Here is a 16,981-nt window from a genome sequence, read left to right on the forward strand (position 1 = left end):
TGGACTGAAAGTAATGTGCTCTCCAGTACACACCAACCCCCCACCCCCATCCAGACTCTCAGACAGATAGTGTGCTGTGACCTACATTTTGACTCCGGCTGCCTTAGGGCCTTGCTGCACAAAGCCAACCTAAAAAAAAAAAAGGGGAGGAATATTTAGATCCTTTTCTCCAGATAAAAGTTGCACTATTATGTTCATTTTAACACTCTGCTGGTGGAATCCAGATGACTCCCAGAATGTACATATCTGAGACTCCAGATCAGACAACCAACCAGATTATTCACTGGCTGACAAAACCACAGCTTGTTGAGACTGTCATCAGAAATCCTCTGATGACATGGGGTATATCAGAGATGCACATGATGCAGAGTACGGGTGAGTAAACAATGTGGAAACAACCATCCTCTGAATGTGTGCTAGACAAAGAATATGATTGTGGCATTTAGGAAGGTTCTGATTTCCTTTTCCTTCAGTTCTCTCCTCTAAATGGTCTGTTTTTTGTGAGAGCAAGCAGAGTAAAAAAAATATGTATTTTATTTGGCACAAATGTGGTAATGTAGTCTAATTCTCAGTTCAGATTATTAATCAGGAATGTTAGTATTCTTCTTCCAAAACGTCTCTGTGGACACTGCTGTTTGTTTCACTTGACCCTAATGTGGGGTCAAGTAGTAGACAGCCACAGACTTAACAGCTTGGTTTGTTGGGGGCTAATAAGACCAAAGCACGGCTCACATAGTGGAAACTGCCTCCGTATGCAACATTAATCTTAAAATTCTTCGGGAGTCAAGACCAAAAAAAATTAAAAATAAATTGGAAAAAAATCTGATAGAGTTAAATCTCAGTCATGAAGGAATGAAAAAATGTACATTTTTCCCTCTAAAGAGGTATGGTGTGGATTCTAAAATGTTACCATGGCATGAAAAATGTTTCCTCAGACCATTCTTTTCATATTTTTGTTTGATATTATATAAAATGAATCTGGCCAACATCTCTGTTGTGTAATTTATTAGATCTTGAACAGATATGTTGCTTCACAAATGCTGAGTTTTCAGCAAGAACATCCAGATGACCTTATATTTCTCTACAAATCTCTGAATATGACTTAAGTCATAGGAGGTGACAGAAGTGAGGGTGCAGTCATGCAATATTGAATGTGTTTGAAGCCTCTCACTGGTTCTTATCATTAAATAGACAAACATTGGCCTTAAGTGTCTTGAGTCCCCTCAATATTTTAAAGCTTGATTTGGCAAGTTCTGTCAGTGGCTTTGACTGGAGCGTTTCCATCATGATAATGGAAATGTTCCTGTGTAAACTTATGAGAAGAAAACTCCCAATAACCATTTAAATGCTTCCCCGATCACAACCCAGTATGCAGGCATTTCCTGTAGCTAAACTGTAGTCGTCAGTGGCTCAGGAATTATTTTGTTTTTTGCTTTTTTAATGTAGCCTATTTGACTTTGCAATACTGTGGAATTACGTGGATACTTTTTTTTGTTTTATGTGTTGATTTTGTTTACGTCTATATTAAATGTTTTTGTCCGCAAGGGCAAAAACAGTCAAATTTTGACATGAGAACCAGTATTTTTGCTTCAAGTTTGGGCCTTTTTTTTAAATTCCTGGTGGGATTTTATTTTGGATTTTTCTATGCCTAAATTAACTCATTTTATTTATATATATATATATATATATATATATATATATATATATATATATATATATATATATATAAAAATTTTTTAATTTTTTTTTTTTTTACTTTGTCTAAGTTTATATGCTCATAATGATGGTGATAATTGTCATATAACCTAAACTTACTGTATGTCATGGTACAGTTGCGGCAAGATAATCTAAAAAGTTCTGAAAAAGAAAATTGTGAACAGAATTTGCAGGCAGCTATGGTGACTTTGGTATTGTAGCTCCACTAAAATGGACAGATTTTTATTTCTTTTTTTTTTAATACTATGAACCTGTTTTTGTATTCTTAGTCGTTTTTCAGTAATAACTTTTTACATATTCTGTATTTTTCACTGTAATGATATGTGATGGTTCTGTATATGTTGTGCTTACGTTGAGTTTAAGTGGCTCATAAGGAAAATCACAAGAAAGGGATACTTAATACATCATGCTATTACTTACCTAAACTTGTGTACATAAAGTGATTCTGTTTGTTTTTACAGTATAGAAAGAAACAGACAAAACTTTGGTTTCTTTTGTAAACTAATTGTGGATCTTCTGAAGATTACTTTAGCCTTTTTTCATTTGCAGAGCTCAGTGGAGGCATAGTTGCAGATTCATTAACCTGTTATTTTTAGTAACTGGTTTGCTCCATGTTTTCCACTCTGGAAACCAAAGTTACTATAAGTTAAGTGTTTAAAATTCAGCCCCTCGGGCTGATGGTTGAGGTTGTGCTGCAAAAGTTTGAGGTCATTATTACTCCTCCCATTTGTTTTACTGCAGTGCACCAATTCCTCTGTCAACAGACCAGCCTAACACACACTGTAAAATCTGTTGGAGGCTGGTTTAATGCTTATCTCCCTCTCACTTTGACTGCCACAAACTTCAAGTGAGCCCTCAAGGTTTTTATTTGGCCTTTGGCAAAAAATCCTTTCTTGCACATCTGCTTCACAGCTCAACAATTTACATAATCCTACTTCTTCTGACATGTTGTCTGATGGCTGTGTAATTATGCCCTCTCACCCCAGTTGATCATGAAGTCGTCCCAGGTCTTATCCCGACCTTTTAGCAAACTGCTCCAGGCTCGTGCTGGAGAGGACTATTTCCGGTGATGAATCTGGGGGCGGTGAATTTCCTCTGGCTCCAAATGAAATTCCCAACTTGTATAATCTGTCATCCACTTTCCCTGCATTTGAAATGAGTTGCTGTCTTCCTTTTTAAATTAATTTGGCTCACACTGAGTACAACTGAAGAGCGTCTGCCTCCACAGATAGGTTTGCTTCAGCTTTCAGTAATAAAAATGGGCAGGATAATGAAGCAGTGTCACTGATGTTGCACACTGACTAGCAAGTTAAATGTTTATGGTTTTAATGTTTGAAGAGCCCACATGAACTATAAGCTTGTGCATTAATTGTATGTTTTATAAATGGGGAAAAAATGTATACAGTTATTTAAATGTAATTACCTTAATATGTTATGTTAAACTCCAACTCCATCTGCAAAGCTGTTAAAGCCACTGTTAGTCACTTTTATTTTGCATAAAAATGGCTTCATATGACTAATATCTGCTGTTTCTACTATGAGAACTCAGAGGGTTAAAATACCACATTACAAGACAGCCTTACACAGACATAAAACTTCTTACAGCTGTCAACACTTTGCTCTGTGAACTTATTTGACAAAATAAGCAAATAAACTTTTTATTTACTTCTTGGACCAATAACATATTTCTCTCTTACCTAAGCTTATGTAGATCATTTAAACTTTGTCCACTGAGTCCTTAATCAGACACAGCTGACCTTTTTTTTTTTTTTAGCAAATCTTAAAAAGGACAAAAGGTTTATTGGTTTTCTGCTAACTTTAAAACTTTCTGTTCTGATCAATATTAGCAACCAGTGGAATAAATAAAGGTCAGACTGACTGGCTGAAAATAGCATGGAAACTACAGTGCCCTTTACCAATAGCTTTCTTCATTTGCTTCAACCAGATCCTCTTCATGAACAGATCTGTATTAAAGCCTTTGATTGTGCAACTGTATATTTTACATCCTGTATCACGATGTTGTGGCAGGTTATGTGGCTTTCAAAATGGTGTCTGTTGAAAGAGTAAAAACTTTTTATTTTCTTTTTATTAGCACATTCAGAGAAGGTCATTTTTCTCTGGACTTGAGGTTTCTGTTTGTTTATTGGCAGCTTTAATTTCTGTCTTGTTCTCAGTCTGTTGTTCTCTTTTATAAATGCTGCAAGTGTCAAAAAAAGAATGTTAAATGTTAAAGCAGTGCACCAGCAATAGAGATATCATCAGTTGTCAACCCTAATATATATTGTGTACAAAAAGGATGCATCATTTATTGAGGTAGTGTAGAAAGAATGGAATTTCTTTAAAAAAAAAATACTTGTGAGAGTTGCCACCTCAGAAGATATCTCAAAACTTTGGTGTATTGGTGTTAAACTTCACAAAGACAGGAGATTTGTGATGCAACTGAGTCGGTCACATCAGAAACCTAAAATTGAGAACGGGTTTAACTTAAAATGCTTCTGTGTTTTTGTACATTTTTAGGATAGAAGCTCACTGCTTATGTAATAAATATTTTAAAGATGACCTTGGTGTATTTGTTATTTTTGTCATGAAATGTACCCAAATGCCAGCTGCTGGCATGGCAAGAATAACTTAAAACAACATCTTCGAGGGAAAATGTATAAAAGAAAAGAAAAAAGAAATTCAGTTTTGTTTAATAAACTTAATTTATTCCACCAGTTAACATCATAAAATACTCAGCACCACAAATTTTCTTAATCGCTAACAGAAAAGAGAAACCTTGCACATTGGAAAAAACAGTCTTTGGATGAAAAGCAGGGCCACCCTGATTTAAGAAATTTGAGGCCCCAAGAAAGGCAGGCATGGGGCCCTATGGTAAAAATTGCACTTTCTACTCCAGTACTGTATATTATTTGCGTTATTAACAAACAGCCAGTGTAAAAGTTTCTTTGCTGACTGAGAGGACCGCGTATAGTGACAGGGAAGGGTTGCTTCACTCGATTGTACGAACTGATCATTTATTGTGACGAGTCATTCTTTAAGTTACAGATCAACTTACTGACCACATCACACACACACAGATCACAGGTATCTTAGGTTTATAGTGTGGAAAACAAACTTGAGTGTTTATTTTCAGTGTTTGCTTATCAAAATGCATCGTATGGATTCATCAAAGCCTTTAAACATATTAAATAAATCTTTTGCTTGTCACAAATATTAGTTTTTATATCCATATAGGTATTAGTGCGCGGCCCTACATACATAATAATCATTCTGCTGACAGTTTAGCAAATGCATTTTAATCAAAAACATATTTTTTTGTTAGTAATAAGTAACTAAGTAATTAATAACCATAAGTGTATGACAAGTTTTATGGGGCCCTAAAGAACAGGGGGCCCTAGGTAACCGCCTAGTTTTGCCTATGGTAAGTCTGCCCCTTGATTACACAACTTCTTTAATAATTAACTCTTGTACTTGCTTTGTTCTAAAAATGTCTAAATCCCTTTTTTAAAAAAAAAAAAATATATTTTATGACGGCATATAATTATACACAGTATATACATATATATATATATATATATATATATATATATATATGTATATATATATATATATATATATATATGTATATATATATATATATATATATATATATATATATATATATATATATATATATGTATATATATATATATATATATATGTATATATGTATATATATATATATATATATATATATATATATATATATATATATGTATATATGTATATATATATATATATATATATATGTATATGTATATATATATATATACATGTATATATATATATATGTATATATATATATATGTATATATATATATATATATATATATATATATATATATATATATATATATATATATATATATATACATATATATATATAATTTTTTTTCTTCCTAACGTTATTTACTTCACAACTTAGTGCAGTTTTGAAGTTTGACCGCTGGGTGGCGGTGTTGAGTCGTGATAATTTTGCCCAAAAACGCGGAAGCGCTCTAATATTGTTCCATGAGAGACCCCGTAGTGTAAAGCTGCCCTGTGTTTTGAGACAATTGTCAACCTAAGTTACTCTCACGTTGTATTACATTTATTCGTCTATTTCCAAGTATAATAATTACATTTATTCAACTGAAGCTCTAAACACATTGCATACACTCACACGAGTACAGTCAACGACTCAGTTTTCACCGCAGGCTGCCATCTTTTAGGAAACTAGCTCCGGTAGCTTGATTTCTGCTGCTAACCCTGCTAGCTCAGCTAAAAAGGTAATTTACTATGTGTTTTATGTTTTTTCCAGCAGAAATTCACAAATACGATGCCATTGAACTAGCTACATTTAACTACGGTATTACACCACTATGTTTGTCCTGATATTAAATCTGTCAGCTAACAAAGCCGATATTTGATGTTTGTAGCACAGCTAATGTGATGGGTTTGAGATGACCTGCAGCTGCTGACCAACAATAAATCTGACATTTAATACATTATAGGTAAGTATAGCTAGATTTGAGACGGTCGTGGTCGGTTGCTGTTTATTTATTACGTTTGCTTTGTTTTCCTATTATTATTTTACAGGCTCCACACAGAAAGACTCATGCTTTCTGATGAGCTTGACTCCAAACCAGAGGTAATGTATTTAGAAAATAACATTCATGCTCATTCCTTACAATTGGTGTTTTTTTTGTTTTTTTTTTTTATTCATACGGTGTCTCTCTTCCCTTCAGCTGCTGGTGCAGTTTGTCCAGAACGCGTCCATCCCGTTGGTCCAGAGTCTGGAGGATTCAGAGTCCAAACACTCCTGCCTGCCTCTGCTGGCTCCAGCTGACAGCTCCCTCTGCACTCCACTGGAACTCACAGGTCAGCAGACATTTGTTGGGACTGGGATTTTTTTCTGTTTTGTTTAGTCATATTACATGTCCATTTATCTTAGATCACAGAAATGCAGTAGAACAAGAATCTTAGCACAGACATTTGAATTTATTTTCAATCCATGGACGTCTTGCTTATAAAAAAAAAACAAAAAACAAAAACATTTGATGTATGTGTGTGTGTGTGTGTGTATATATATATATATATATATATATATATATATATATATATATATATATATATATATATATATATATATATACACACACACACACACACACACACACACACACACACACACACACAGCTATCTGTGGACAATGTGATGTCTTTGTCCTTGCCTGGGTTTTGTATATCTTTGAGCTGGGCAATTAAAAATAAATCAAAACTGACTTTGAGAATTAATTATCAAGCAAGATATAAAATAAGAATGCAGAAAATCAAGGGGATGATCATACCAGTAATGCTCCCCTTGGCAAAGTAAATTTGCTCAACAAAACACAGCATCCAGACCATCACTCTGCTTGCGTAAATGCTGGATAAGACACACACAAAAAAAAGAATTAATTATCAATGTAATCCTGTGCATGTGTATTATTAAGATCTGGAAAGGTTACAACTTTTCTTAAATAAATGTTAAAATTATCAATTGAGTGACCATATATATTTAAACTGTGTGTTTAAATGAACTAATTTCACAATATCTGGTACTCCGATGTGAAAATATTTGCAATATTTGCTAAAAATAAAATTGTACTGAAATAATTGTTATGTAATTGTAAATTAAGGTAACCTGTTCAATTAATCATGAGAAGTTAAGGTCATATCACCAAGCCATAGGTCATATATGTAAGTAAATTATAACACTTTTTAATATTTCATTGAATGCTTTTTCAAAGAAAATACTGCATGCTTCAATGTGTGTATCTTTTCTAGTAGTGTAGCGAGATCTGTTTGGTATTTTTAAACTCACAGAAAATGCTGCACAAAATTTGCTGCCTTTGTGACTTATAAGACATCAGTCGACTTTTTTGTTCTCTGGCCTAGATGGAAGACTTTGATTTCATCTGAATGATCGTAATGATTGCCTTACATAGTTTTTGTCATTAGGCAAGGTAAACTGCCTTGTTATCTTTGTGTATTAACTTAGCTCTTCCAAACAAACCTGGTTGAGCACAAGTTTTATCTCCAGTCACACTTCTGTGATAATGTTGCAGAAACCTTGATGCACTCATTGGTCAGAAATGTCAACAGAATCAGTGGAACTAGGCTACTAGGTAGCTCACTCAGTTGAGCACAGGTGACATTGTAACCTACTTAAAAAATTGTCTGTTATTAAAAAATGTATGCATTTCAAACTGGGTCTGCATTAAATTTGGAAAACAGTATTAGTTGTTTAAATAACCTACAAGGCACCATCCAGTTGAACAGTATAGACTTTATATTTACAAACTTTCTGTTTTCGTAAAAATGACAACTTTGACTTTCACTAAAACATCATGAACTTTGCATTTCCTTAGTGCCTCCTCCCCAAGGTCAAAATGTTATGCTTGCGCATGCACATTTTCATTTATGCGTAATTTTTTTTTGTGTGTCTTTGGTTCATCAAATTTTACAATCTTTCCACACACATTGGATTAAGATGCTCTTTGTACCAGTGTTGCTTATCCAGATTTTATATCTTGCAGAACAAATAATCTTCATGACTTTATTCATTTCTTTGATGAATCTGCTTTGTAAAAGAGTCCGTCCGTGTGTCCAGGAGGCATCCTAACCCATTGCCTGAGCCACCTCAGCTGACGGAGCAGCGGCTCTACTCTGAGCCCCTCTCGGATGACCGAGCTTCCCACCCTATCTCTAAAGGAGAGCTCAGCCACCCTGTAGAGAAAAAATTTTTTTCAACCGCTTTAGTTCGTGAACTTGTTATTTTGGTCACTACCCAGAGCTCATAACCATAGGTGAGGGTAGGAACATAGATAGCCAGATTTGATAGCTTCACCTTCTGGCTCAGCTCCTCCTTCACCACAACAGTTCGCATTACTGCAGACGCCGCACTGATCACATGCGCCACCTTTTCCTCACCAATGTACAGGATCCTGACAAATTGTGTCTGACTTACTTTATTTATTTATTTGATAAATCTGTTTTGAAAAAGATACTAGAAAGCACAGAAATCCCAGTCATAAATGGATGGATGGCACAGTGTGGAAAACAAACTTGAGTGTTTATTTTCAGTGTTTGCTTATCAAAATGCATCGTATGGATTCATCTAAGCCTTTAAACATATTGAATAAATCTTTTGCTTGTCACAAATATTAGTTTTTATATCCATTTTTAATCTGCATTACCTATAGTGCATCCATTTCTTTTTGTTTACAATTATACTCTCAAATCATGACTGTCATTACTTCTGAACTGTGTAAGCAGTTTTTTATTACTAAACAAAATAATATAATTGGTCATATTTGATGAAATGTTCAGTACTGAAACTTATAACATCAGCTTCCTCCTCAGATGGAGGCCTGAGCCACGAGCCGGAGACTTCCCCCTCCCTGTCAGAGTTTGGAGGTGTGCCAGAGCAGCGTACATTAGTGGTCCAGACTCACTCCCAACCCAGGGCCTCACCGAGTCCCCCAACCATCCTACATGACTTTCAACAGCCAGACAGCACTTCATACGTCCTGCTCAATCTCGCTAAAGGTAAACAAACACCATGTTGATGCTGAACACTTGTCAGAGGCAAATCAATCACCAAGTGTACAGCATTTTAAATTTAATGACATATTCTTTTCCATTGATGTTCCTCTCATCAGTTTTTGTCTTCTGGTTGATCTGTGTTTTGTCAAAATGACAAAGTTGTTTTTTCTGCCTTTTAAGAGTCCTTATTGGCTGACAGCTCTATTGTAGACTTCAGAAAACAAGGATAAAAGGTTCTGGACTGTATGATTAAAGATTTATTTTTCCCAGCTCAAACATTGAATAAAAAAATAACAACTGAATCAATAATTAAAGGCATATTTGGCTGTGCCCCATGTGGGGGGAAAAAGTTTTCCAGGATAAGTCTTAAATCTGTTCTCGTTTCTATCGTTCTGATTTCACAGAGGCCGATTTTGCACACAGAGCTTAAAAAAAAAAGAGGTGACACATTTTGATGCAGAAAAAAAGAGGTGTTTTGGTTTAAATAAATGATCCTTGGCAGGCACATTCTCTTGGTTCATCAGCCGTTGGCAGCAGAGTCAGAAAAATTATTTCTTGCCTCTTGAATTATAGCTTTTGCACAGTGTGCTGCTCTGTCTGTGACTCAGGGGAAAGATGGTTATTATTCTTTTTTTAATGTGTGTATGTGTGTATTGTTCAAAAAATACATTTAGAAATATGACCTAAAGGGGCTCAAACAATTTGCCTTGCAGAACAGCGGTCTTCCTGAGTTCCTTCTTAACCTTTTCGTCCTTTTCAGGTATATCAGCCTCTTCAGAGTCCCTGATCTTCGCTGCAGATGGCGCCGGCGAGGATGAAGACGAGGGGGTCTCGTCAGGGGATTATGGAATAGATGGCAGCGCTCCCTGGTATCTGCGGGTGCAGGAGCTGGCGCACGACAGTCTGATTGCTGCCACACGAGCCCAAATTGCAAGAGACGCCCGAGCCAGCCAGGATGCCAGAGCTGCAAGTGTCACTAATGGTAAAGCGACGTTATCAGCAACACAATCACATTTTTTTTTTTTTTACATTGGAAAATAATTTTAAATACTCTCACACTGTACTGCTGTTTGTAGATATGCACAGTATGGACGGAGCAAATAAGTTTGAGTATAAACTTAGTAAATGGCTATAAATCAATCTGTTTTTCAGGAAGCAGAATATATTTGTGAGGCAATAGCTCAGAATCAAAGACGGACGAGAAATGCGATCACTGATGAGATGAAAATGTAGCATAATCAGTGATGACTAGAACTGTGCCAAACCATCAGATGTCTCAAAGTAAAATTCATTTGCAACTTTGCCTTGATAGATTTACAAGTCTGTCAGAGATGATCAAGCGAGGATTTACCAGCAGTGATTATCATTTAGTGGATTCTGACAGTAATTTCGTGTGTATTTAGAAATCAGATCAATGCAGAACTAAGGGATGGATGCAAGACACAGCTGCTGAGCACAAAGACAGTTTTAACATTTAGAGAGGTAGCATTGAAGTCAGGTGATCATGCAATCAGGAAAACACTTTGATATAGATTATATAATGGCCAATGGTTCAGAAATATTATTTGTTTGGATCAATACCTCTGATGTCTGTACAGTAAACACCAGCTCGCCAGTTAATTCAGCACAAAGACCAGAAAATGCTAAATCATTTACAGGACTGCAGATTTTCTGAGCTGTGTCTCTATTAGTTTTTCTTATTCTTTTGTACAACTGTTGCTTTGATCCAAAACGAACATGCATTTCCCGCAGCACATAGTCGTATCAAACCGTTGACCCACGCCAGGAGTCTGGACTCCAACGCCAACCATCTTAAGCGCCGTCTCTCCACAGGCTCCCTGTTAGATCGAGAATTTACCCATGACATTTAAGGCACTGTGACTCCTAGCTACATGTCTGATCTTTGAACCCCTCCTGAGTCGAATTGCAGCTGGAAGCCATGGTAGAGAAATGATATTAAATTTTCTTCCTCGTTGCCTGCTCCAGGTTTGTTCATAAGCCTCAGCCAGGATCTCTTAAATATGGTTTATCTGTGCAGACAAAACAAAAAGCAATGCAAGAGTGCACTTGTGCTTTTTATTTATTTACTTTGGTACTTATTTTTATTCATTTAAAAACTCAATCATATTTTAAGTTATTTAAATAAAATGAGAAAAGTCAGCAGTGTGTTTAAAATGACACAGTGATGGCAGAAAAAAGGCTCCTCCAGTGAGTTCCTCCTTAAACAAACTAGAATCTATTATTCTACCACAATTCTTCACATTATCTGGATAAAGCAACCCTCCCCTCAGGCTATCGCAAAGCTAATTCAAATCTTTATTCAACAGATCTGTCTTCATCCACTTTATTTATCCACTGAGATCAAGTTGGAGACATTGATGGTGTACTGATTTAAGTCTGAATGGCTGTAGTCTTCAGTGTCTTCTATATCTTTTTCAACATCAACAATTAGGCACAATGCAATTAGAGATACACAGCCTTTAGCATCAGAAATGATCGCAATATCCTTATGGATATTATTATTATTATTAATATTATGGAATAATAATAATAAATCAATGTTTTGAATTTTATACTTGCAGTTTTTCAAATGTTTTCCTAATTAAAAGTTTTAAAAATCCGTGTATTCCCTCATGGTCATATATAGTATGGTCATATGGTATAGTACATGTTAAAGAGCAATTCTCTTCTCTGTGGAGCTAAAACTGCCAGATCCAAGCTGCTGTAATTGCTGCCATCCCACTGACTTGCTTTAGATTAGATATGTTTCTTTCAGCAGCGGGGCACCAGCTATGGGTGCATTATAGCCGCCTCACCACAAGCAAAGTGGGAGCTGTTAAAGCCGTTCAAAGCGGGGAGTCGGGTCGGGTTAAAAGGGAGTGATTGCATTCAGTTTCAGATTGTTTTCTTTTTCCTGCAGTTGTTCAGCAGGTCTCAGTCAGTAACTGATGATTTTACAGAGTCAGGCTCCAGAGGCAGGCCACCTTGCACTCTTGGATTGATTACTGCACAACCCTGCTCACTTCCTCCCTCCTTTCTGGTTGCCTAGGTGACCACACACACAGTTTGATAGCAGATGTGGAGAAGCGAGAGCTGCCGGCTCGAAGCGGCCGCCCCCTCTCCAAGCAGATCCTGCGCTGCTCATTTGAGGGTTGCTGCAGGACGTTCACCTGGCCGGCTCATCTCAAATACCACCTCAAAACACACAGGTAACACATTACACACACACATAACTGAGTCCAGCAGTAGTCATACGGACAGTGCCCTCGTCAAAGGGTGTAATTTCTGGATAAAGCGTGCAGGCTTCCAGCTGTTAAACAATTATTTCCCATCTGAACTAGTATTACCTGCAAAAGGCAATGCAAAAATAGACATTTGAAGTATTTCTGTTTCCTGTGCATGAAAATGATGTAAACAACCGCAGCCAGCTCAAAGGGACTCAAAAAACACCACAAAATCATTTTGTTAACTTCGATACGAACAAGGAAAATGAAAAAACAGTCATCCAAATCTTTTCAACTTTCAGAATTTGAGACCAAAGTTTTGGTGGAAAATATTTTTAAAAAGTGTAGAAATAGCAAAATGTTTACAGTAAGGCTGTCAAAAATAACCCCTTAACAACAATAACTAATTTATGTATAAATAGAGTAGGTTTAAATAAGCTTGTTCTTTGTCCAATTCTTCTTTGGACATGTTGAGTTTGTTTTGTTGTTTCAACTATTCTGACTTGTTTTGTTTTTTTGTGTGTTCTTCATTTTACTGGTGTTACTTGCACATGTTTTAAATCAAGCTTTCATTCATTCTGTATTGACATATTTAATGCATGTGCAGCATACATCCACCATTTCTCTGTTACAACAGCAGGACATGTAGGCATCTTCAGCTAAGATGAAACATTAGATGGGCCAAGGATGGATTTGAGCATAAAAAGAACATCCAAACAACCAATAAACAGAAAATAATTTTACATACTCTGCAAGGATTTTCACTGAAGTTGTTCAGGTACTTTGTAATCACTAAGCATGTCTCTCCTGGGTGTTGTAGTTTAATGTGTGTCTTGCTTTTTCTCTTGGTACAATACAGTGAAAACAGGCATATTTCAGATGTAGCTGTGAATGATGATAAATTATGATTAATTCATATGTAGGCTGTAATTTAATCTGTTTAAAAGAAATACAGCCCTAATTTACAGCAATCAGCCATCACAATAAACCATGGATGTTGGGTTTAAGGTGCTGTACAGTTAGACTGACTCAGTCACAACAGTACACAACTTAGAGGTGTGTCCTTGTACTCTTAAAGCTGTGTAAATATCTGCACGAGAGAAACCTCAGTTGGTCTGTTTGGTTTTCTTGTTGTCCAGGAATGATCGTATGTTCAGGTGCGGTGCCGAGGGCTGCGGGAAGAGCTTCTACGTGCTACAGAGGCTGCAGGTCCACATGAGGACTCATAATGGTGAGAAGCCCTTCATCTGCAAAGAGAAAAATTGTGGCAAGAAGTTCACCACCGCCGGAAACTTGAAGAATCACGGACGCATTCACACAGGTGAGAAGCAGTAGATAATCACGTCTGAAAGCTCAAACACACAGGAGGCAATAACTGACTCGGGCCTTTTGACTCTGCTCTTTTAATGCTTCCTTGGTGCAATGAAGACCGTAGATTTGAAGAGTCAGCAGAGCTGGCGCCTCCATTTCACTGCTGCAAGCAGTAACATTACTCTGATATTTTATTTAGGGTGACATTAAAAGTTTTGATGGTCAGTTTTACAGTCTGCTTCTTGTGTCTAGTGATCGGCCAACAGAGCAGCTATAATATACATTGCTTATTTATGTTTTGCTCTTATGTCTGGAGGAGTAGCTTTTTAGGACTGCTGCTGAGCTCTTTTAGTGAGTTTTTATTGTTTATGACTTTCATGAAAGGCAAAAGAAAAATGCTGCACAACCTTGTTGTAGACTAGTTTGGGTTTAATGAGGTTTAAGTATATAAAGGTGAATAACGTGGATGTGTGTGGTGGATGTCTTATTTTCAGGAGAGAAGCCTTTTCTGTGTGAAGCAGATGGCTGTGGGAGGTCCTTTGCAGAGTATTCCAGTCTACGAAAACACATGCTTGTACACTCTGGTGAGTGGTGCAGAGTTCACAGCTGCACAACAGTTCAGTTGCTTTATAATTAGCGTTCTGCAGATATATCTTGTTCGTCTCAGAGATGTCAGTTCAGAGAGGATCATAAAACAGATTTTTCATTCATTGCATGTTTACCCTCGTTTCTCAGGTGAGAAGCCTCATGTGTGTGGGATCTGTGGCAAGACTTTCTCCCAGTCGGGTAGCAGAAATGTTCACATGAGGAAGAGGCATGGAGAGGAGGGGCTCAGTAGTGAAAGTAGAGAAACAGGTCCTTCTCATACACACACACACACACACACACACACACACACACACACACACACACACACACACACACACACACACACACACACACACACACACACACACACACTCAGTGTGGTAGGTCGATATGCTAATTTTTGGATGATGTAGCTTCAAGCAGCCCGTAGAGTTTAAAAATCTACATCGAGATTTTATTGGTTCAAGTTAAAGTTTGAAACATTTCTTTAATTATTAATGATTTTTAGCTCTTTCTTTTAAAGGCCAGCAGCATAATTGTTTTAAATTGAGCACATCTTTTAAAAAAAGAAAGCTGAGAAAGCACAACTCTCCCGCAGAATGAGGCCTGTTAGGCTTTTCTGTGATGTGATAAGATTCTTTTAAGAAGTTTGTAATTACCAAAAATAGCACTGTAACTCAGATTCACATCTTAAAGGCTCCCTTAGTTAATTAGTTTGCAGTTTCCTACTGCAGATGAGAAAAATTGACACTCCTGTTCCTGTTCAGTGTCATTTTCACACCTCTTAAGATTTCAAGCATCTTTCAACGAGCACTTCATGTTTTAGACTAATTGTACCAAATGCTTCAATTCAATTTCAACATGCACAAACGACAGCAGACAGAGTGCATCCTTGCCTCTGTCATTTTTCTGTAACGATCAGGAAGCCACGCAGCTGAATCACCACAGTGGAAAAGCTGCCAAAGCTCTAATTATAAACAGCAGATTTATTTGGGTCAGCGTCCCTGAAGAGGCTGGTTGTTTGTAAAAGCGAAGCAAGATGCAGTCGAATAAGAGACGGATAATTTCTAATTGATATAGAGTTGCTGTTGATGGAAAACCTGCAGCTTTCAACAGCTTATATGCGTCCAAACTTTTCTTATACTTAAAACCATATACTTTGAGCAAATATCGGTGTAGCTGAGGTGTAGTAGTTCCAGTATGAATTACTGTTGCGATGTGTTTTATTGCTCCACGGTTGGCTTTTTCATTATTATCTGTCGTGTTGGAAAAGCAAAAGTTTCAACCTCTGCTTGCAACCAACAGGAGAGGCTCTGACACAAAGCAGCCTTCTGGAGGCAGATGGTGAGAATGGAGGAGGTATGGTCACCATGACAACTACTGTGGAACCAATGAATCTTCATCATGCCATGCTTAGATCACCAGGTATGCATTTAGACACGAGTGAGAACAAAACATGTGAAGGGTGGACAGACTAACAACAGTTCTGACCATGTAACAACCCTGCAGTAAAAACACTCATCTGCTGAAGCTCATAATGTTGTGTTGATGTCAGCGACACTGAGTCAATTTGTGGTGTTACTAATGCCCTGTTAAGTGTTTTTCAGTCAGTGTTGATGAGTTCTTCTAAGCAGTGTGAGTCATTGGCTGTCTAAATTTCTGGTGTTCACAGCAGTTGCGTCTTTTAAATGGTTTTATTCTGGGTCTTTGAACAGTTCGACCTGCACTTGCAACTTTGTTTTATCTGAAACAGTGATCATCAGTTAAAACTCCTCTTATATTATACAAATTTGCTCGTAATTGTTGGACTACAACAAAAAACCAAGTGTACAGACAATAACTGATTATGATAATCACTACAAGTTTTACAGCTACGTTTATAGATTGTAATAATGACACAAATTTCCCCTGAAGTAGATAATATCATCTCTGAAACAGGCGTCGACAGTAAGTATATGGTGCAGTTTTAACATTTGTGCTCATTTTTTTTCCTGCTGCGTGAATCAGAAGCAGCCATGTAAACCCAGGTGATGATGCGCTGATCATAATTTCTTGTGGCATAACTGCTAATTGCCAAAAAGCAGATGGTTAGATGACACTTTTTAGCCCAAGTAAAGAGGCTGCAGCATATTAATGAGTGAAAGTAGACAGTCAAACCATCTTCCTTTTCTCATCTGTGACCATTACCTAGTTGGAGCCTGAAAGCAGGAGGTTGTGGGTAGGAAAAAGTTTAGTTTTTTGGGTCACACTGAGGGCAAACTGAAGAATGTGATTGTTTTCTTTTTTCAGTGAACTCCACTGTAATTGCTAAAAGGTTGAATGACATTTGGTAATTGTTTAACTTGCCTTGTGTTTGCTTCTTTCCCTATAGATTCTGCTGAATCTGTGGTGGTTCTCTCTCAGCCACATGAACTGGTGGCCATGACAACGGAAGGCCATGCTTATGGCGAAGATGTGGTTGCTCTGCTGTAGTCTCCCATCATGACGCACATCACATACTGCCTATTTCAGCAGCTCTGGACTGCCAGTCACAG

At 37.0% G+C, this 16,981-nt stretch overlaps 1 protein-coding gene across 1 annotated transcript; it reads left to right on the forward strand.

Annotated features, from left to right (window-relative positions):
* The first annotated feature begins 5,803 nt into the window (after positions 1 to 5,803).
* znf410 (zinc finger protein 410) lies at positions 5,804 to 16,951 on the forward strand. The gene is made up of 12 exons (XM_079255001.1): positions 5,804 to 6,023; positions 6,174 to 6,248; positions 6,334 to 6,385; positions 6,483 to 6,615; positions 9,142 to 9,327; positions 10,085 to 10,306; positions 12,374 to 12,533; positions 13,688 to 13,869; positions 14,354 to 14,443; positions 14,595 to 14,714; positions 15,753 to 15,872; positions 16,819 to 16,951. Exons 3-12 carry the CDS (start codon positions 6,353 to 6,355, stop codon positions 16,917 to 16,919), a joined length of 1,347 nt encoding a protein of 448 aa, XP_079111127.1. The 5' UTR covers positions 5,804 to 6,023; positions 6,174 to 6,248; positions 6,334 to 6,352; the 3' UTR covers positions 16,920 to 16,951.
* The last annotated feature ends 30 nt before the right edge of the window (positions 16,952 to 16,981 follow it).

Source organism: Telmatherina bonti (assembly GCF_933228915.1).
Source record: "Telmatherina bonti genome assembly, chromosome: 16".
NCBI lineage: Eukaryota > Metazoa > Chordata > Actinopteri > Atheriniformes > Telmatherinidae > Telmatherina > Telmatherina bonti.

Coding starts and splice junctions, on each gene's coding strand:
- znf410 (XM_079255001.1), top strand. CDS start 6,353: ATGCTTTCTGATGAGCTTGACTCCAAACCAGAG. Junction 12,534..13,687: donor TACCACCTCAAAACACACAG/GTAACACATTAC, acceptor CTTGTTGTCCAG/GAATGATCGTATGTTCAGGT. Junction 14,444..14,594: donor ACACATGCTTGTACACTCTG/GTGAGTGGTGCA, acceptor CTCGTTTCTCAG/GTGAGAAGCCTCATGTGTGT.